This window comes from Podarcis pityusensis, assembly GCF_964106645.2.
Source record: "Podarcis pityusensis genome assembly, chromosome: 3".
Classification (NCBI taxonomy): domain Eukaryota; kingdom Metazoa; phylum Chordata; class Lepidosauria; order Squamata; family Lacertidae; genus Podarcis; species Podarcis pityusensis.
In genome coordinates, this window is record NC_138026.1 from 3824288 (window position 1) to 3845922 (window position 21635).

Here is a 21635-nt window from a genome sequence, read left to right on the forward strand (position 1 = left end):
GCTAACAGAAGAGCCCTGCTGGATCGGGCCCAAGGCCTATCTAGTCCGTTATCCTGTTCTCATACTAGCCAACCAGATGTCTATGGGAAGGCGGCAAGGAGGGCCAGAGCACAACAGATCCTCCCCATTTGTGGTTCCCTGCAACTGGTGTTCAGGGACAGTGGAGGTACCATGGCTGGGAGCGTAAAATCGTTGCTACGCTGAACTCAAGAACAAAATTAAGCTCTTCTGGATCATCGTAATCACCAATAACAACAAAAAGTGGAGGAGGCATTTAGGTTAAAATTCATCATGAGCTGTGTGCTTTCGCTGTTCGTTGTGCCGCGTACGCCCCCGCTCTTGTGCACCTAATGGGTATATCTTGAGTAACTGAAATCTCCAAATTGCATTACATTTGGCAATAGCTTTAATATAAAAGTAATTATACAGATCTGGATAACTCGATCCCTATAGTTTCTTCCATGGGAGGCTCGCTTTTCCCTTTCCTTTCCTTTTTCCCTTTCAAAAAGAGAGAGAAGAATTAGGTAATTTACAAAAGATGGACTGGAGATTAGAGCGCACATCTCCGGAGCGATGAAATTGCAATGGATACGGTTATGTAGAGGTTTGCAGGAGCTCTCCGTGTATTTGGAAACGTTTGCCCATGTCATCTCGCCCTTTACTAAAGGGCTGCTTCTTTCAAAAGGACTGTAGCAACAACAACAACAAGAAGAAGCAGGAGGCAAGCGCCATAATACCTGTTAGACGGTACCTACATGGGAAAATGCTATGAAATGCAGTCGCTTCAGTTATATAAGCGGGCAAAGCGACAAGTGCAAAATCTGTTTAAACTCCCCTTGCACTCCAGTCCCGATCAGATCTACTTAGAGGCAAGTTCCGTTCATTTTAATGAGTGTCCCTCTTGTGACTTAGGATCGCAGCCTCTGACTCAGATGAATATTTTATTTACATCAAGTAGAGTGTGTGTGTTCTTGTTTTGTTTTTTCCCCCTCATGTCCAGCCCGATCCTATGTATGTTTACTCGGAAGTAAGTCCCAGTGTGTTCAACGGCGCTTACTCCCAGGTAAGTATGCACAGGGTTGCAGCCTGAATGGTCAACTTACTTGGAGGATGGGTTTGATGAGACACTGGCATCCAGATCCACCGCCCAGTTGGCTGCAGGACTCGCGCTCCGACCTCAACACATTTAATTGGAAGCACATCCCCACGTAAGGAAAGGGTGAAAAGGATCCTGGACGTGAGAATGGTCCCAACCAAATTAAGCATCTGGGGAGAAAGTGCGGTTGGGGTTAGGGTGGGGTTAGGGCGCCTTTTGGAGCCCTTGCTCCTCGGAGACAACTTTAGGATGCAGGCTGCTGGACCCTTGCATCTGGTCACGTATTTTAATTTAACCGCCCCCACCCCGCAAAGTAAGTCCCATTGTCTTGGACTGACTTCCAGGTAAGGCTGCAATCCTGTGCATGCTTCTCTGGTAGCAAGTCCTATCGAACGTGGTGGGACTTGCTTCCGAGTAAATATGTATAGGGATGAGGCTTCGTAAGAGTACTCAGTTCCAACGCAAGTCCTCTAAAGCGGAAAAAAAACCCTGTTTCCTGAATGTATTCCTTCAGCCACAACCCAAGAAATGTAGGATACCTGCTGCTAACAGTTATGGCAAGATACTTCCAGGAAAGATGAGCAGCGTTAGGAATAGGGCATCTTTCTAGTTTTGCTATGGTCTTATTGTAAACCGCCCTGTGATCCTCGGATGAAGGGCAGTACAGAAATTTAACAAACCAACGAACCCTACCAGCAGCGTCCTCGTAGTAGTGGCAATCCTGGAGACAGGCAGCCTCTTTCTGATGAAGACAAGGGGGCAGAACTGCATCTCAGGCTCTTTCATTTACATCCCTGTCCTTCTAAAACTCTTCGGGGCAGACGAATGGTTTGTTGGCAAGCGCGTCTGAGAACATTGCGGCCCGAAATGACTCAGACCTATGGAGTTGGCTGCGATTCCAGCTGTAAATATTTTTCAGCGCCTATTAAAAATGCTTCTCGATCGATAAAAGGGAGGGGGCGCTGCCACTTGTAGAATAAGGTTGAGACCCCCCCCCCCCGCCGCAGTAAACTAGTGAGGCTTGCTTCGGAGTAAATCTGTGTTGACCTGCCCTGTAAGGGTGCGGTTTCCTCGTGTGAGGATGCAACTAAAAAGCAAGTGGTGTGTAAGGGGGTCGTCTTCGTTTTAAAAATGGGACCCCTTTCTCTTGGCGTGACCATGTTGTTGCGTTGCCAGTGAGAGCTGCTATGACGTCCTCGCTAAGCCAGTTAAGCGGCCGGGGGCGACAGAGGCTGAAGGCGGTTTAGGATGGGGGTCTTTGCAGAGGACCGCCAGCAAAACTCACCCCCAGACTTGGTTTTAGGCCTGGTCAGCCGAGATCCCAAGGCTGCTGCTCCCACTCTGTTTGATGAGATTGGACCTTTTTCGTTTCTTTCTAATTAAATGCCTTCTGTGATTTGATATTTTATTTTCTGGTCATGGAAGGCGTTCAGGAGCCTTGATAGACTGAGGAGCTAATATAAAAATTTCTAAAATGCAGAGTAGGGGTGGTAAAAAGGAGGGATGGGAGATTCATTCTAAATACATCTCTCGGAAGGAAGTTCTGGTGAGGACTTAAAGAATCTTAGTAAAAATCAAGTTTAGGATCCAGCTGAAAGATTTATGAGACCCCTAGAACGTGTTTTACAAAGCCGATAATAAGGTCTAGAAGATGCAGATTAATAATGACGATAGTCCCTTTGAACATGTACAGAGTGCATTCCCCTTATCCACAGGGCGCAGTTCAGCCACAACTGAGTCACTCAATTGGGACTGATTTCACAGATAAGCCTCTGCAACACCTTGCCCTAGACGAGTCATAGATCGATTAGATAGATAGATAAATAAATAAATATCGATGGACTTTTAAATGGGGGCGGGGCGGTTTACTGTTTTAGTTTGTTACTATGTTATGTATTTTTGTGTTTTTATATTGTAAACCGCCCTCGGAAGAAGGGCGATATAGATATATATTTTAAAAAATAATATAAATAATAAATCGAACTGCGTGAAATAAGGAAGATAAAATATATGAGCGAGAAGACCAAACGGAAGCCGAGCCAGCTTTCGCTTCCCATGAGGCAAAACCACTCAGTCGTTTACTTTGAAACCTCCGTCCAATCCTCACCAAGCAGCACGGATCTATGAAATCTAACACGGGCTTGGGACTTCTGTAGTTGTTACAGCGCTTTAGTGTGGGATTCTGGTGTGGTGGAAGGAAATATTTTGTAATAAAACCTGGACGAAGGCTTGTTCTGTCTACTCCTTCCCTTGAGGTTATTGACTTGCCAATTTCCTTGGTAAGCCTAGCCTGTTAAGACACTCGATCTTACACGTTTGGGAAGCTCGGAAGATGATGTGTATATAATCAATATATATGCAACGCGCCCGCACACCATACTCCCGCCCCCTTTGCCACTAAAGAGTATTTTCATGAATGGGACAACAATCCTTTTCCTAGGGATACGAAGCTGGAAATAAAGAGTCCCGTTGAAATAGATCAGATTGTACTTCACACCTGGCTGAAACTCTAGCGCCAGGATATGATGATATTAAGAATCTTTAAGGAGTTCTTAAAAGTTGGATTTCCTCTCTGCTAACCAATTATAGATGCGATTCATTTTGAGGCATGAAAGTGTCATAGAAAGCTGCGACCTGGTTCTCACAAATAATAGTTGTGGTAGCCTCCTTACAGGAGTGTACCACTTCAGATTGCAGGCGGGCGGCTCAAACGGTGCAGTGTTTTGCCTTTGGATAACATTCCCAAGTGTAAGAAATCTAGCACATCAGGAAAATGGCTAGGTTATAACCCTTTCCTCCGACATTTAGTTTTCTATATCCAGAAATCCCCCCCCCCCCAAAAAAAAGAAGTGGGACAGTCCGGACACAGGTTTATCATTTCATCTGCTCTAAATAAGAACGAGTGTAAAGTACAGAATCTGGACTTGCCATATATTTGGCTTCCTGCAGGGCATGCTTGTAGAATCCAAATGTCTCCTTCCCTCCCTTTCGGAACTTGAGAACTCGCTTTGTCTATTAAGGTAGCACCAGCCTGCAGTGATCTCAAGGAAGCAGCAATAGCAGCAGCTGTCAGCCCTTATTAACTCTTGCATGAAGCGTACCTTAAGTACGGTTTGTTCTCAATTACAGGCAGCAAATGAAACAACTGGGGGAGGGATGCAGTAAGTCTTTGTATAAATTATAGTGATTGGTTGATTGATCAGAGCACCTGCTGCAAATCAGAGGGATTTTTAAAAAAGTTTAGTAGCAAGCAAAATGTATCATTAATAATTTCCTTCTATTTGTTTTTTTTTGGGGGGGTGTGTGTGCCCTGTTTAATAACTTTATACCCAAGTCTACTTATAGTTGGTGAATTTGCTCTAATTCTCTTAAAACAGCGCTCATTCTTGAAATAAATTGTTTGAGCAGCTTGGAATCTTAGGGAAAAGCAGCTTTTCAGTAGTGAGCTCCATTTTCATTTGGAATTAGAATGATTTGCTTTTTTTATACACCCAGCCCTCCCAGTATGTTTGTTAAATAAAAAATAATGTTTTCATCAATTCCAAGCCAGGATAAAGGGTTAAAAAACCCCAAATATACAAGTTTTTATCAAACCAGTGCAAAAATGATCCCGCTGCTAAGCTTACCAGGCTAGCAATTTATTGGATTCCTTTCCTTTTTATATTTGTGAATCAGTACTAAAAAATAATGAAACAAATATTTACGAGTAATAACTATTTATTTATACAGTGCATAAAGTGTCTTACAGTTTATATGTAGAGAGAGAAGCTACTGATCAATCCAAACTCTGAGTGCCCATTCTAGCAAACAGGAAATGCTGGACTTGACTGCTCTTTCTGGATATCCCACAAATATTATTAAGAACACTGATATTTTTTTCTTTGGCTTGTCCATTATAATCTACGGAGCTACACTAAACAGCTCAAAAGCTTACTTCCCTCTTTTAAAAACTGTATTTATAGATGTGATCCAGGAACAAGTTAAACCAAAATGTTTCTTTTGAATGTGATTTCCCAATCACTTCACGGTGCCTAAATGAGCTTTCCATACAAGTTTCTCTGGCTCAATGGGTTAGTGGGTCAGGCTGTGAATCTCTAATTGCCCTTGTTTCATATTCTGTTTTACCATGTGGTTGTAGTAAAGGCCGCCTGCTGTCTCCAACTTCTACATAATTACAAATATACTTAGAAACACCAGGGCAACTTCCCTAGAGATAAGGAAGAATCTATGAAGGGTTAATTGGAGTATTGTTGCAACTACCCTGGGGTTAAACTAATAGATTCATGGGTTGGTGTTCTAAATATCTAATCTGTGAAAAAGCTTGAAACAGTCACTGGTCCAGAGAAAGATATACAATTGTTGGTTTGAGATTTAGAGAGACAACTGGGTGACTAAATACAACAAGGATATTCTTCCCCACCCTAAATATTGTGCAAAAAATTAGCTTCAGCAGGTGTGGCCTAACATGCTATTTAGCCCGGAAAAGACAATTAAGAGGTGGTGATATGACAAGCATCTTAAAACATGGAGCTAATTTATTTTCTGATGCTTTAGGAAAGGACCTGAAGCAGTGGGTTGAAATTACAATATTGGTGATTTTGACAAAGTGTTAGGGAAACTCCCTTGGAAGATGGAGGCCTCTCCTTCATTGGAGGTTTTCAAAGCTTAATTGCCACCTATCCAAGATGCTGTAGCCCAGCAGCAAATCAGATGACCTTTCAGGTCCCTCCAACTCTATAAATCTAGTGAAATGCCCTTCCCACTCCATGTAAGGGTTTAGAGCATAGGCTCCATGTCACCCTAAAAGAGAGAGTGGAAACTCAGAGTTCGTGCACTAATTAAGATGAACACAGATTAAAAAAAATAAAGAAACTGGGACACAACAGCTGTATTCTGCTGAACTCAAGTTGACCAATAGAAGCTGGCTCTCTTCATAGACATCCACCTGTTAAACCTGGCTTCTCAGTGACGAGTGGGGTTCTTCATCCCCCTCCACCACTGCCATTCCTGTGCCTATTGTGTTTTTATGTTGTACCCTGCCACACACACACATGGTGGATTATGAATAATTAAGCAAATAAATAAGTAAAACTAGCACCCAATAGGTAGATATAAAATGATCAAAATCTTGTCCTGGCATGGGGCAGCGTGGGGGGGCCACCCTTAATCTATTGCATTTCTGACTATTATGTAGGTATTTACTAGGAGTTGTGCAAGAAAACTAGTTGGCAGCTTCTGCTGGTGGAGAAGGCTTTCCAGCCCAACCCCATGGCAGCCGAATGTTTTCTGATAGACATGTAAAGGCAGTATGCCAACTTTTAGTGCACCCCTTTCTTCTTCTGAGTTTTTAGGTGATCCCTTTTGGAGAGCTTAGAATGACCCACCTTTGCATTATACTGGAGACTTAGTATCCAGGAACACAAAATATGTGAGCTATTAATTGCATAGAAAACAGTGATGTTAAGTCTGGTAGTACTGTAGGTATTGACTTATTCCATATGGGTTGTGTTCCTTCCCTTCCAAGTTCACCTTGTTGTTCTGGGACCCATTGCAGCATGTCTCCTTTCACTACTTCCATGGAAAGAATTTGTCATTTGGTCCTTTTCCATAGGCAGTATGGGACTCTTGCCAACATCACCTTCAGCAATGTGGCTTCTTTCTGTGTTGTAGGAAATGCCTAATGTCCGAGACTGACTCCTCATTATTATGCCACAGTTGCTCCTTCCTGAAAGAAGAGTCTCACTGTCCTGGAAAGGAGCTCCTCTGCCCACAGCTTAGTCTTAGAGTGACTTCCAAGCATGACTGTGAGCCGTAAAGGATGGAGTCAGGCTCCATGGCAGCTGCTCCCACTCTGTTCACTGTCATTCTGGATGGGGTCCTTTGGCCCCTCTCAGTTTAGCAGCTCTCATTTTCCGAGGATAATGCCCAAAGGGTCTTTCTATGTGAAACACTGCTAATGTGGCATTGGGGCCTGACATGGCAGCTCTATAAGAACCATCCCTGTGATGGGATCCCCCATATGACTCAGAGCAGTAAGCCATCCAAACAAAAGGTCCTGAATCAATGGGACTGACTTCTGGTTGAGCAAATGTGGTCTTATGACTGAGCCGGTCACTGAAGTGTGCTGTTTCCCACACCTACTTTTCTGTCTCCCCAGTTCCAGTTCCTCCAAAATCTGTAACTTCCCTGATGATGAACAAAGACGGCTTCCTTGGTGGCATGTCTGTGAACACAGGCGAAGTATTTTGTTCAGTACCTGGGCGGCTCTCCTTGCTCAGCTCAACTTCCAAGTACAAAGTAACTGTTGGAGAAGTTCAAAGGCGCCTCTCACCCCCAGAATGTTTGAATGCCTCGCTTCTTGGAGGAGTACTTAGAAGGTAAGGCCTTGGGATAGGTATTTGTGTGCTTATGTGTGAGATTTATTACGTGGTGTTACAGGGATCAGCTTTGTGCGTATCTGTTGATGTTGATGCATGTAGAAGACCTCATAGGACATATACTTAACAGTCTGGCTACCAATATGCATGCATGGGACTCTGAGGACTTCTTGGAAAAAACCAGTTGGCTGCAAGGCTTTTGACTGGGACTGGTCATGTGCAACACATCTCACCAGTTCTTAAAGGACTACATTGGCACTGCTTTTCAGAGCACAATTCAAAGTTCAGGAGCATATCCTTTAAAGCAATATACTGCTTGGGACTCAGGTTCTTCAAATGCTCCCAAATGAATCTACCCAAATGTTAAGATCATCTTCTAGGCCTGGGTGGCTGTGCCTTTGGAGATGAGGTACGTAGCAACTGAGAAAAACTATTTTCAGCTGTGGCACCCCATCTTTGGTGTTCCCCCAGTGAGGCTTGCCTACGACTGAGTCTCTCATGTCCTTTTGGGACCTTGTCCTGCTCAGGTGCCCTTTGAATTTTGTTTCCTGTGATATGTTAATTTGTTGTTGTTGTGTTGTTGTTATCAATAACCATGAAGCATAGAATCATTGGGTTGGAAAGGGTACCAAGGGTCATCTAGTCAATTCCCCTGCAATGCTGAAATCTCAAATGTCCTATTTTTGCTTTCATCTATTTTTTAAACATTGTTTTAAGTAAGTTTTACTTGAAGGGTAGGGATGATATGATAATGTATGCATATTCAGCACTTTAGCTGTTGTACTGTAATAGCCTGGAGTTAAGTTCTAGTTACAGGTAGGTAGCCATGTTGGTCTGCCATAGTCAAAACAAAATTAAAAAAATCCTTCCAGTAGCCCCTTAGAGACCAACTAAGTTTGTTATTGCTATGATCTTTCGTGTGCACGCACACTTCTTCACTGAAGTGAAGAAGTCACCAGACCCTTATATATGAAAAAGTCACCAGACCCTTATATATAGTGAGAGGGTGTGTGGGGGTCTGTTGACTTCTGTTTCAGTGTATCTGAAGAAGTGTGCATGCACACGAAAGATCATACCAATAACAAACTTAGTTGGTCTCTAAGGTGCTACTGGAAGGATTTTTTTTATGGAGTTAAGTTGTGAGCCAGGCATTCTAGGGGTCAAAATACATTAGGTGGTTTTAGGCCAGGAGTGGTTAGCCTGGGCTCTTCCAGATGTTGCTGAGCTATGAGCATAGCTGTCAACGTTTTCCTTTTTTAAAGGGAAATTCCCTTATTCCGAATAGGATTCCTCGCAAGGAAAGGGAAAAGTTCACAGCTATGGCTTTGAGTTCTATCATCCTTGAACATTGGCTATGTTGGCAAGGGCTGATGGGAGTTGGAGTACAGCAACATGTTGAGTGCTGTCAGTTAGCCATCTCTTTTAGGCAAAGCACTCACTTTCAACCTTAACTTCTCCCTCTATGAATTCATAATGCTGGCTTATTTTAAAAGGTTGTTGTAAGAATTGCTAAGGCACATGGCTGGCCCAAGACATTTTGTCACATGAGGCAACCACAAAATGCTGCTTCCTCCTCCTTCCAGGGAAGAAGGAATGAGTGATGATCTACTAGCGGTGAAGGGTGCTCCCACTGCTCCTGGGGCGGACACATGTCCCCTTGGGGGGGGTGCAGGGGGGCACAGGGGGTGAAGGAGCCCACTGCGCCTGGCCATCCCTCACTCCCAAAGCAACACCAGCCATTGGAATGACACCGCTTGGGGTTGGTGTCACTTCAAGTGGTGAGGGCTGGCCTGCCACAGCTGGCTCTGTTCGCCCTCCACGCCCCTCCATGGAAATACACCAAAGCTGATTGAAGAGTGTTTCCATGATGGGGTGTGTTGCTCCAGTGGCAAGGGCTGGCCTGGTGCAGGGGCTCCATTTGCTCTTCACACCCCACCATGGAAACACTCCTTACTTTCAGTTAATGTGGTACATCTCTTCAGTAAGGGCTTCATTTGAGCCTGAAGTCTGGTTCTTTGAGAATTCCATTGAATAAGTGTACAGTGGTGACCTGGTAGATATTGCGTAACTCTAGCAGTCATGGAATCGGAGGATGGGTCCTCTGGTTAGAGAACAGGAAGCAGAGAATAAGAATAAATAGACAGTCCTTGTAGTGGATGTGTCAGGTGTATAAGACCTCACAGGTATCTGCATAGGGAATGGATTTTTTTTTTTTAATGGTTCATAAATGATTTGGAGTTAGAAGTGAGCAGTGAGGTGGCCATGTTTGCTGATGGCAATGAGATTGCAAGGAAAGAGCAACCCAAATGATCACTGGGTCACAGCAACTCACCTGGGAGGAAATGATACCGTGTTTGGGGATTTTTAGTTTAGAAAAGGGTGAGTAACGAGCAATATGAGAGAGGTGTTCACAAATATTTATGATGTGGAGATAGTGGATAGAGATGTGTTTTCCCCTTTCCCATGGTACTCAAACAAAATGAAGCAAGGTTCAGGCAGACAAAAGGAAGTCATTCTTCACACAGGGCATACTGAAGCGACGGAATTCACTGCCACAATATGTGGTGATGATTTTAAAAGGGGATGAGACCAATTCATGGAGGGCAGGCCTATCAGTGGCTACAATACATGATGCCTCTAAAGAACAGTTATGGGGAAACAACCAGAGGGAGAGGGCTATTGGCCTTGTCTGCTGCTTATGTACTTTTGATTGGCATCTGGTTCACCACTTTGTGGAATGAGGTGCCTAAGTATATAGGCCAGGAGTCAGCAAAGTGGTGGGCCGTAGTGTGTGTGTGCATGCGCACACACGCATGTGCAAAGACTATTTCCGGGGCTCCTTCTGGCGCGGAGGAGGCATGTGCAGCTTCCCATTGGCTGCAGGAGTTTCCTGTAGCCAATGGGAAGCCGGCCAGCGTCGTGGGTGGTGGTCCCTGCTCTGCTCCGCGCCGGTTTAGCGCGGCGCACTGGAGCCAACCAAGCAGGCAGCAGGGGTCCCTTAGGGGGCGGCGGGGGTCCATGGGCCAGTTAAACGACCCCCATGGGCCGCTTGTGGCCCATGGGCCTTAGGTTGCCGACCTCTGATATAGGCCTTTGGCCAGACTCCACAGTGCTGCTTTTGCAACTGAAGCCTAACATGGTGCCATCTGGATGTTGCTAGACTACAACACCCATCATCCCTGACCCATCATGCTGGCTGGGACTGATGGAAGTTATAGTCCAACATCTGGAGGGCACCACACCAGCTAATATTAAAACCTAATTTGACTTCAGGAAAAGGAATAAGCACCCATGAGTTGAGCATGCAGACAACCTTCTAGCTTTTCTGATAGATCTTCTCAAGCTGGCCTAGGATCCTAACATCTCTTTCTTTACATGTAAAGAAAGGGTGTGAAGCTCTGTTCTACAGGGTGGCTGGTATGTCTTTCAGAAGAGAGGGTGGGAAACAGTGCAGAAATCACATCTCTAATGTAAGATATTCACAGTTGCAGAGTAAGCCCTTTCCTTCTTATCCCCCCCCCTGACTTTTCTCCCTGTAGTATGAGACAATGTGTCATTTCTAGGTGGGTTAATAGCCATGGATATTAAAGGTAAAACTGGGGCCTCCTCAGCCTGTGTGAAGCTTGGGCACGTGGTCTTCAGCATGCATCCATCTATGCTCATATGCACACATGCATCCTGGTCAATGGTTGCCATTTGGTTGATGAAGAAGTGAAGTCCAGAAGTAGAGGTGGGGTCTTCCTCTGTCATTGCAAGTCGAATCTGTTGCTATTGTCAAATGAATGGAAAGCAGCAATACTTTAATTGCTAGATCAATTAGTGAAAGCTTCCATTCCTTCAGTGGGACCCACTTTTAATTGGAGAGGACTCATTTTTAAAAAGCAGGGCTGCTAGTTCTGTGGGCTTTTTTGATTTGTGGTATGTTGCTGAAATGGATAAGAGGTCTTTTTCTAAAAGGAATGGTAGATATTGTTAAAATGTGCCTGCAATACCGAGATTTCAATAATAGGCAAATATATTTAAATTGGTCATAAGGTTGCCAGCTGCAATTAAAAGACACACACTCAGAACCAATACTAAACTCTTCGCGTTGCTGAGGGCAGTTGTACAAGCCGTCACTCCCCTCTCCACAGCTACCTGTATCCTGGAAGTCTTGATCTCCTACTTCTCTGACCTTTCCACCTTTCCAGTTTTATGGCCACGGAGGTGTTTCTCAAGGCTAGACATTTGCTTTTCCTCAAAACTAATAATCTATCCCACGGGCGTAGCCAGGATTTTTGTTAAGGGGGGAGGCAGGCCTTTTGCTGGGGTGGAGCAGAACTGCAATTAGCTATGTATTTTTATTGATTTTTATTGATTGGGGGGCAGCTGCCCACCAGCCCCCTGCCTCCCTTGGCTATGCACATGATCTAGCCATTTACTAGGAGCAAGCCACAATAAAACCAGTGCTCAAATAAAAACTCATGGAATCGGGCTGTTGCTGCCTTGGTTGGGCGCTACCAGCCCATCTCCTTTTGCTTTCCTGGTGCAGGGTCCAGCCAGTACCAGTGAGTCATGTGTTGCGGGGGGGCTGGACTAGATGACCCTTTGGGACACCTTCCTACTCTACAATTCTGTGATCCCTCAGCATAACTCTTCCTCGAGAATCATTATTTCTCCCTCCCCTCCCCTCTCCTTTCTTCCCCTCCCCAAAGCCCATCTCTCGATCTGTCTGTCTCATTGCTTCTCTCCCTCCCCCACTCTCCCCTCCTTCTCTCTTTCCCCTTCCTCATTACCTGTCTGTCTCTCATTACCGTACTTCTCTCTCTCTCTCTCTCCCCCTCCCCCCTCCCCGTTTCTCAATTTTGTCTGCTAGAACTTCCTCAGTCAGCTGCAATTCAGACCCAGTCACGCGCGCTAAAGCCCCTTCCAGCTCCGGGGATCTGCCTCATAGTCGCTTTCCCCTCCCCCCCCCCAAAAAAAGTTTCTTTCCTGGGAACATTCCTTCAGCTTCGAATCAGCACCTTCTTTATCCCCCATTTTGCCATTGCAGAGCCAAATCGAAAAACGGGGGCAGATCGTTGCGAGAGAGGCTAGAAAAAATCGGCTTGAATTTGCCAGCCGGCCGGCGCAAAGCGGCAAATGTCACCTTACTCACCTCCCTGGTGGAAGGTAAGCAGATGCGGCCCGCGCGGATCCCCCCCCCCGCGGCGTCCCCGGGCGGCTCTCGAGGGCGGGGGAGCGGGGACATTTCGCACGCGGCTCGTGCATTGAGTGGAAATCGTTGCCGGGATAGCACCGAAGCTCCGGCACGCAGGAAGCAGGAGTGTTGAATAAAGAACAAAGACCTCAAGCGTCATGAAGCTGGGCCCATATCTCCACTCTGGGGCGCGTGTAGATCTCGCCATCCGAAATGGCTTGACTTCAGCCTGTGCTTCGGAGTGAGTCCCACTGAGGGCAGCGAGATGTGCTTTGGAATCAGCACGCCTCTGATCGGACCAGCCTAGGGGTCACAACCGAATTCATCCCAAGAGGTGTTGGGAACTGGCATTGAGATGCTTCTGAAAAGCAACTGTGCAGACCCAAGAACAGTAAATTAATATACCAAGAGGTGCTGTGTGAACGTTTGAGTTAAGCAGCATCTCTTCCTTGGGATGGAGGAGAATATAAAAATAGAAATTTTAAACATGGGTGGATTTTTTTTGGAGGGGAGGGTGGGGGAAGGTTGGCTGCTTGCATTGTGAAGGTAATACCAATGGAACTCCATTGATGCTAGTAGGAGCTTTCTATTGCAATTGCGCTCTCTCTCTCTCTCTCTGTTTGTAGGAGTATTTTTCCAGGGTTGCAGAGGAGAAAGGGGAGTTGCTGCTAGATTCCAAACTAAGCTCCCAATCCTATGCATATTTACTTGCAAGTAATCCCTTCAGTGTTCAGCGGCTGGGCCCCAGTCAATATGGATAGATCTGTGCTTTGTGGAAAATTTAGTTCCGGGTTATAGAGAGGCATGCTGGCTCAGAGAAGAATTGGAGGCTTCCCCTTGACAAATACTTGTATCTGACACTAATAAGGATTCACAGAATTCTTTCAAAAGCAGAATTAAAAAAACACCACTGGGTATCATTAGTATACTATATGTAATTATTGACTTGAGGGTTCCAAAATCTGGTTATTTGAATGTGATTAAGCTGTAAACCTGAATGAAGCCATTAGAAAAGTCAGCATAAAAGTTCAGGAATAAAGGTATTGGTACCAGAGGCCTTTGCTAGTTACTTGACAAAATTCTGCTTCTGTTTGGATCTGCAAGATATCACTCAATTTCCTGGTTCCTAAGTTATTGTTAAAATAATGATGATGATGAAGGTCCATTTCAGGAGAGACATTTAATGAGAAGTGAAGATATTTTGAAGTTTATAAAGTAAATAGGAAATGATCACAGAAAATGGAGAGGAGAGGGATGGGCTGGTTGCTGAGGAAAGCAGCCCAAAGGTCCCTTAAAGTTGAGATGGACAGCAAACTTGCACATAATAAACTGCTGATACTGTATGATTACAGTTCATCGTGCATTACTCAGGTGTCATTTCTGTGTTGGACCACGATGTAAGAGTATAACTCCACCCAAACCCTATTCAAGTGCTTCAGGAATTCTCAAAGTTAACAGGGAACTAGAACTGTGCATGCAACTATTACGAGTGAGATGCATTTGTGTTTGTGAATATTGGAGTGAGATGCATTACAAAATATAAAAAATTGTTGCTGAGCAAGCCAAACAGTTTCCCTTAAAGAACTATCTCTTGGCCTATCCTACTGAATTAGCAGCTGCTTCAGCAATATCCCACTCTCTTCCACTGCTCTTCCATTTTATTGCCTGTGGCAAAAATGTTTCATTCATCACTGTTCAGGATTCACAAGGGGCAGGGAGTCTGGTCTTTATCTTGTAAGTTTCATAAGGAGAATTAAACATCCATGGTGAATGGAGATTTGATGAAGGTCATCTTTCTCTCCCACTTCCTTTCCTTTTCAAAATAATGTGTCATTAGGATTATTAGACATATTTGTTTTTATAGGCAACAGTCTCTGGGGTTGCCTTGATCCTCCTCCTCCTCCTCCTCCTCCTCCTCCTCCTCCTCCTCCTCCTCCTCTAGGTTTAAACTACAGTGTGGTATCAGTAATCAGAAAAGGGGCAGGTATTTAAATTTTACAATAACTTATTTTGTAATATTATAATTACCCCCAGTACCATAGCTATAATCCACACTGACTGTGGTTGGACTTAAGGATTGTTTGTAAAACAGAACATTCCCAATTAAATGATGGTATTTTGATTAGGACAGCATTGTGCAGATGTTGTAAAGCTTGCGTCCATGAGTAGCAACAAATCCACTATAAATTCCCATGTCAACAAGCCCTTACTGTTCCTGAATACATGTACACAGAATTTTATCCTACATGCTACATTTTGAGGGAGATGTAGTGAGTGAAGGTATCTATTTTTTATTTTTCAGTGGCAAAGGGATAAATTTCAGTGGGATGCAAGCACCAATTGATGAAGTACATGATGTTTTACACTGGAACACAGTCAAAAATATCAAAATACAAAATGAGAACACAAAATACATAACAAGCAACAACAACAGAATGTATACATGTGTTGACTGTCTGCTGTTGTATTTTTTGGTAGCTTGTTTAGGGGTTCAGTTCTGTTTAGGAACCCAGCCTGAGACTTGCACTCTGCTTCCTTAGGGTAGGGCTCACTCATGTTAACAGGGTGCTTTTGGACTTTGGTTGTGCATAAAAAGAATTGATGGTCCTCCACAGCCACATTTGAATGTAAATACAGCCTTCACATCTCCCTCACCTAGGAGATATGGAGACTCTTGATGGACAGTTTTGGCATCCAGTTGAGCAAGGGAGTTGTGCAGGGAAATTTTCTAATATAACACTAGAGGAACAGGAGGTTTGGAGAACTTTGTACTATCCATTCCTGCATATCAACAGAATGCCCAAGTTCACTTGCAACAAGGGAGGAAAAATGCATGCTACAAATGTCAGAGGTACAGTCTTGTCCATTTTTCATGTTGTTCAGGACTGAGCATTTGTGTTTGGAGGCTAGACAAGACTTAGCTCAACTTGGAGCCCTAATATAATGCTAGCATCCAATGATCTAAAGCTCCTGAGTCCTTATTCTTTCTAACTGCAACTCAGTCTGTAACTTCTTACAATAGCAGTACATTGCTTTGCATTTATGACAGGCTGGATGTCTTGAATGTTCTCCAAGTTGTGAATGTTAAGTGAGGATTTGCTCAATCAGTATCCAGGCCTTCTACCACAGGGGAAGAAGGAACTCCTTTCTTTGCTTGAATTTCTCTTCCAGCTCTACTTATTAGAGAACCTACAATGCTATGAGAGTCTAGAACACTGTTTTTCGCTTCCTGGACTCTGGCCTATTAAAAGAAGGTGTTACAACAAGCGTGCAAGCCTGTTTGTTTTTAATTGTTCGCCAATTAATTTTATGGGAAGGAGGGCAACGAAGGTAGAGAAAGCAGTCTGAAGAAAGTGTACACGAAGAGCTCAAAAATAACTCTTGGGAAAGAGAATAATAAAACCCAACTGTATTTTTTTCCAGCGTTGCACTCCAAAGGTACAATTCAGTCAAAAGTAAGCGCTATAAAATTGGACTGCTCTCAATAGAAGAAATAAGTGTGCATGTCAGTCTCTCCCATTGAAATAAATGGGGCTTCAAAGTGCTTAGCTGAACAGCTCTTTCCACAGTATTGCCAGCACAACCTTGGGGAGTAAAACTACTTCTTATCTCAGTCTTAGTGTAAGGCTGACCCCACTACTAAGTGATATCATTATTATGGCACTTAACAGTCACAGCTTCCTTCAAAGAATTCTGGGAACTGTAGATTTATTAGGAATCTTTAGATTCCCATCATAGAACACCTTTCAGGGGATGGAATAGTCGGGTTGGCCAGGGGCATGGACAACCCCCAGGCAAACGACAGGAATGTTTCCAGCCTGTCCCTCCCATCAGCGTGCAGCTCTAGGGAGTTCCGACAGCCTTCCCCGACGATTTATAGTGACTCAAGTCTTGGAGACATTGAGCACACATCCAGAGTCCAGCAGAGATAAAACGCAGTCAGAGCTAGGCTGAGGTTGTGAGCACGAAGCTGCTTTATTAAGCATAAGGCAGAACAAAATTAAACATGTCTCCTCTCTCTGGTCTTCCTCGGAGAGAAGGCAGAAGTGAAAGCAAAAACAAATGGAAACAGAGTACAATACAGTAAAACATCCGCTCCCGTGATTCCAGCAGTCGATGCTGGAATGCATAACACAGACATGTGATGAACCAATCCTAAACAATATCTGCACAGTGAGAGGAATAGAAACCCAACAGGAATAACTAATTCAGGTTTGCTGTGTAGACATGCACAATGTGCATTTCCCTGTTTGTGTGATTCAACCTGCTTGCTAACAGCTTCAGCCAGCATCTAGTTGAGCTGATGTGGTTATATTGGTTACCCTTTCATAGCCCAGGTCGCAGACATTTAATGCTCTAGAACTCTACTACGTTCAGTATGACCAATGGCTTAATGCAATGCTAAGGATGAAGGTGCAGGACATCTGCAAATGACTGAAGAAGAAGATCGTGATAACTGAAAAGTTAGTTTTTGGTCTGACAGATCTAAGGATCTGACTATATGCCAGTCTCATTCAGTTCGTATTCACTTGGCTAAGAAGGATTGTGTCAATGTGGTTGACCTGTGATGATCAAAGCTGCTCATCTTTCCCCAGGAGAAGCTGTACATTTAGCTCGGGATTTTGGATACATCTGTGAAACTGAGTTCCCAGCCAAAGCTGTTTCTGAGTACCTGAACAGACAGCACACAGACCCTACTGATCTCCACTCCAGGAAGAATATGCTGCTTGCCACAAAGTGAGTAGGAATAACCCTATAATATACTTTGCTTTCAACATTCTGGCCCTGAAACTGATAGTTTCATGTTGATACTTTAGCAGGTTGTTTTTGTGGGATCAGTAGATCTTAAATTACAAAACAGATCACACTGTCACAACTTTTGCTCCCTGTGGATTTTATCCCCTTGGTATAATTTTCAGATTAACAGATACGTTGTGGTAGTGTTCACATATCAAGCTCAGTTCAGATTTGTCTACTGCTGGGTTATTTATTACATTTGATATATTGCTTTCCCTCCAAAGAACTCCAAGTGGCTTATATATGGTATCCAGGAGGTCTCTCATTCAGGAAGCACCCAAGGTGGAGCAATATTTTATGTTACAGCAAACTAGTAGCGAAGTATCAGCATGAAGGCATCCCCTCCAAAACATGAAAGGTGGTGTGGCCAGGACTCTGGGAACATGGTCTTCCTTTCATTATTAGAATCCTACTGGGGTTGAAGGCTTGAATAGGAAGGCTCTTGTGACTTAATGAGCATGTGTATTGTATACAGTACCATGTGGGCTCATGAAGACATCTGAAGGCAGCCCAGTATTGGGAAGCTTTTAAAGTCTGCTGTTTTTTCATGTTCATTTATATTCTGTTGGAAGTCACTCAGAGTGGCTGGGGCAACCCGGTCCGATGAGCGGGATACAATCAACAAACACAAACAAACAAACAATTTTCTGTAATACAATCCAAATGTATTGTAGGGTTTTGTTTGCTTAGACATTCTTTTCCATTCTAAAGTGGTTGGCTGAGGTGCTCTAGTGTTGGCCGGGGGTGGAGGTGGAAGGAAGGCACAAAGCCAGTCAGAAGGGTCTCTATAGTAGCAATTGACTGACTTTCTCCGGTTCTAGATAGAAGCTGGTTTTCACAAACCAGAGGAATTAAGGGAGAGTCAGAATGAACAAAAAGGTAAAACCGGAAAAGCAAAAAGCTGCAGAAGAGAGGTTCCTAAGACCAGGAGCACCCTATTAATGTGAAATAACCAGCAACATCTGTGCCTTCAGGTTTATAGGTTTATAGTATATTTGCATTATGGAAGCTATCAACATTCAAAACAGTTGGCCACAGGCTCATTGCAATGCATCAGACAACTTTTTCTGTGTGTGTTTTGTTTAAGAAGGTTGTGTGGATTGATTAAAGTAGCGTGGATAAAATTGTACATAGTGAGTTGCTGCATGCAGATGTGTCTCTCTTGAAGGCAGCTTCTGTGATTTGAAAAGATGTTTTCGTGTGGAAGCCATATCTTGGTTTTGGTTAGCGTTGTCTGCGGCTGTTAGAACTGACATTAAATCCAGTGTGTTTTTCCTTGACCCCCCCTCCCCAGTTCTGATCTTTAGCGTATTTACTTAGAAACAAGCCCCTTTGACTTCAGGGGAGATAATATATGATATACACAAAACTTGAAAGGTCCAGATGTGAAGCCCTTTCAACTGGATAGCTCAGTTGGTTAGATGGTGGTGCAGGTTCAAGCAGGGGGTTGGACTAGATGATCCTCAGGGTCCCTACCAACTCAACAATTCTATGATTCTACCCCCAAGTGCTGTATTAATGTTTACCTTCTGAGGACTTGACTTTGTGAATCGACACAGTTGGTCTTCCATATTTAACAATCAATTTCAGGCAACACAACATTTTGACAGATGGTATCATTTCCCGTTCATCCCACCCCCAGAAATACATGGAAAACCAATTCCAGTGGGCCTTCCCCACACATGCTTATGAAATCACTTCCAAAAGTCATACTATTTACCCCTGAATTCTCAATGGGTGTTAAATACAGTATTCTCTGTGCTAATTTGCAATTTCTTTAACAACCCACCTGTACTTCCGTATTCCTTGGGCTCTAATAATTCGAATCTTCAATTCTGTGAGTGGATTTATCGCTACAGTGGTTGTGTAGCTGTTGCTTTGCTTAATTTCCCCCTCCTGATGTGGTCCAAAATAACAAAAAAAAATATCAATTAATATTTTTGCAATAGTTTCAATGAGATTTGATTCCTGTGCTTCCAAATTTCTTCCGAGTGACTCTGCTGTTATCTGCATGTGTACATTTTCCCATTTCATCTGTGTTCAGATATAGTTAATTCAGGATGGTGTTGCACATTCTTGCTGTTTCATCCTGTTCTGTTTGGTTGCACAGATCTGTCCACCTGGAGATGTGTGTCACTTGCTTCTTTGGAATTGTGATACTGTTAACTGGGTGGGCCTAGTAGTTGTGTGTTGTTGTTTAGTCATTTAGTCGTGTCCGACTCTTTGTGGCCCCATGGACCAGAGCACGCCAGGCACTTATGTCTTCCACTGCCTCCCGCAGTGGAAGACAGTAGTTGTGTAGCCATGGTGAAAGCGATTGTGTGAGGGCTAGACACAGTCCTTTTCCTGTGGTGAAAAAACTAAGGACTGACTGTTTCTGTATCAATGCGTTAGTCACTTGCTAGTGGCCTCTTATCTTGCTGTTCTAGAAATATGTGTGGGCAAGACGAAAGATGCCAAAATGTTGCTTTCTTGTCTGATTGATATTTGGGTTAGAAGGAAACAAATAATTGGCCAGACACGGTTCCTGCGTCCAGGCATTGTCAGATCCATGTGGATGGGGGATAAAAGTTGAAGATGGTGCCAGCCATGAGTTTTGTGTATAGGGTTCCTACAGTGGTTACTTCCTACAATGGTGGGGAAGCTGTGGCCCTCCAAATGTTGGACTCAAGCTTCCATGAGTCCCTGCTAGAATGGCCAATGGTTGGGGATCATGGGAGACATAGTCCAGCAACATCTAGAGGGTTACAAGTTCCCCAGCTGTGCTCTAGAAACTATGCTGCACTCTGAGCAACTGCTCTAGAAAACCCACGGCAATGCGTATACCAGGGACGTCCCTCTTTGTCACTGTAAGAGGCTGAGCTGATGACATTAAGGTCCAGGTGCAGTATAGTGTGGACAAGGATGTGTCCTAAGCTTGCCTTCTGGGGTTTTGGCCTTGATGAAGGAGCTGGCATTGGAAGTGAAATACACCATTCAGCTCACACTTATTGCATGGCTGCAAGGTTGCTTAATGGTGTGGGAGGAAACGTCAGTTTAGAAATGTCAGTTGTGATGGATCAAATGGTAAAACTGCATTACCTTTCTCATGCCAACAGATGAAATGCACTCGTTGCATTAATTTTTGCAAAATTGGTTTGCCAAAATTGGCATAACGTGACTCCCTTCTTTGTCAACCCATCTTTCCCTATGAAGGGTGACCTTGGGCCTAACCCCCTGTCAGCAGAAAATTCTTAAGTTGATTTCCATAGGATTCTTGGCTATCCATCCAAGATGACAAAAAATAAATTTCACCCCACGCCTTCCAATGTTTACTGTTAATCATCCATATATCTGACGCTTTTACAGCAGCAGCTTGGGGGGCAGCAGGGGGGTGGAATATTAAATCTGCTGCTATATTTAGATGTCTCTCTCTAGCTCATTGAAACTTTTACAATAGCTTTTCTATTTGTTTGATTTATGCCTCCCTTTGGCTCCTGTGCCATATTGTTTGGTGTTTTATGGCAGGCTTAGGCCTTTGGTAGTGTAGGGCTGCCTGTTTCCCCCCCACACATTCTTTCTTGCAGGCAGGCCTCAAACAGATCTCATTTATTTCGTGCCCTAGGATGTGGCTTTCTCCGTTGACAGCGTAATTTAAAGAAATATATGGATGGCTGAAAAATCATTTGCTCAAATTTGTCCAGATGTTTTTTAGACGTGATTGGAATTTGATTGCCCTTTTCCGCAGGGTCAAAAGATATTAATGTCCCAGAACTTTAATTGCTCACAGAGCCTTTGCTCTTTGAAGATGGAAAAATATTTGGCCTGCAAATTTGACATTTCTACTTTTTTCTCCTTTTGTTTCCTAATGGATAAGACGCACATACAAGAACTTTTTCCATCATCTGAAACATTTGATCTGCTTTCAGTTTCAGGACTGCACAGCTGGACCATCCTATTATAATATGGCTCTGTGCCTAACATAACTACCTGACTACTTCACATCATTTATGTCTCATTGTGAACTCTTATCTCATTTGTCATGAATTGGGGCAAATGTTTTTTGTTTAATCATACAACATTTCTTGGCTTAGCAACGCTAAGAAATTTGTGTTAGCAACAGACGTTTTTGTGAATGGCTGCTGTCAATTACCACAATCTGTATTTTCTGCATTTCCCCCCTTTTGACATGAATGTTTACAGTTCC

At 43.8% G+C, this 21635-nt stretch overlaps 1 protein-coding gene across 11 annotated transcripts in view; it reads left to right on the forward strand.

The window, feature by feature from the left end:
• Positions 1-21635, forward strand: part of TFAP2B (transcription factor AP-2 beta) — a 64286-nt gene that overhangs the window by 23949 nt on the left and 18702 nt on the right. For 8 of the 11 annotated variants that reach the window (XR_013983529.1, XM_080997438.1, XM_080997439.1 and 5 more), the window contains 4 exons: positions 1001-1063; positions 7254-7473; positions 12506-12624; positions 17248-17389. Coding sequence is in view for 10 of the 11 variants with exons in the window: in XM_080997438.1 (XP_080853564.1) it covers positions 1001-1063; positions 7254-7473; positions 12506-12624; positions 17248-17389 (544 nt within the window). In the remaining variant the exon portion in view is untranslated. The remainder of the gene's footprint in view (positions 1-1000; positions 1064-7253; positions 7474-12505; positions 12625-17247; positions 17390-21635) is intronic. The other 3 variants (XM_080997436.1, XM_080997444.1, XM_080997437.1) reach the window with 1 other exon arrangement.